Source organism: Gracilinanus agilis, chromosome 1, assembly GCF_016433145.1.
Source record: "Gracilinanus agilis isolate LMUSP501 chromosome 1, AgileGrace, whole genome shotgun sequence".
Classification (NCBI taxonomy): Eukaryota; Metazoa; Chordata; class Mammalia; order Didelphimorphia; family Didelphidae; genus Gracilinanus; species Gracilinanus agilis.
In genome coordinates this window covers 31,189,812-31,190,266 of record NC_058130.1, presented here as the reverse complement: position 1 = coordinate 31,190,266, position 455 = coordinate 31,189,812, and the positions used below count along the sequence as shown (strand labels likewise).

The following is a 455-nucleotide window of genomic DNA, read 5'->3' as shown; positions in this document are numbered from 1 at the left end:
CTTTTGCTGGGATTCCCGGGCGCTAGGACTCGGACTCCCGGACGCTCCGGCCCGGCCACAGAAGTTGCGCCCAGCGGCGATGCTGGGCGCTTAGTGCTGAGGGGCTGAGCCGCGGATCTCCCTGCCACCCGCCCGTCCGCTCCGGACGGGTGCCTGTGCTCCCTGCAAACCCCCCCGAAGCTCCTGCCGGTCGCCCCTACCCCGCCGGGCCGGACCGGACCGCGCCGGAGCCAAGATGGCGGGGCGCAGCTGGGGAGGCCCCGGGGCCCCGCGGTGGCCGCTCCCTCGCCTGCTGCTGGCCCTCGGCTTGCGGCTGCTGCTACTCGCTGCCGCCCCGGGGCCCGGCGCGCCCTGCGCCTCCAACTGCACTTGCACCGGGGCCCTGCTAGACTGCAGCGGGCTGGGGCTGGCCGCACTGCCCCGGGACATCCCCGCCTGGACCGTCACGCTGTAAG

General features: G+C 75.4%; 1 protein-coding gene across 1 annotated transcript in view; it reads left to right on the top strand.

Moving 5' to 3' along the window:
* The first annotated feature begins 235 nt into the window (after positions 1-235).
* LRIG1 (leucine rich repeats and immunoglobulin like domains 1) overlaps positions 236-455 on the top strand; it is a 139,492-nt gene continuing 139,272 nt past the window's right edge. The window contains exon 1 of the mRNA XM_044675768.1: positions 236-450. Coding sequence (XP_044531703.1) covers positions 236-450 — 215 coding nt within the window. The remainder of the gene's footprint in view (positions 451-455) is intronic.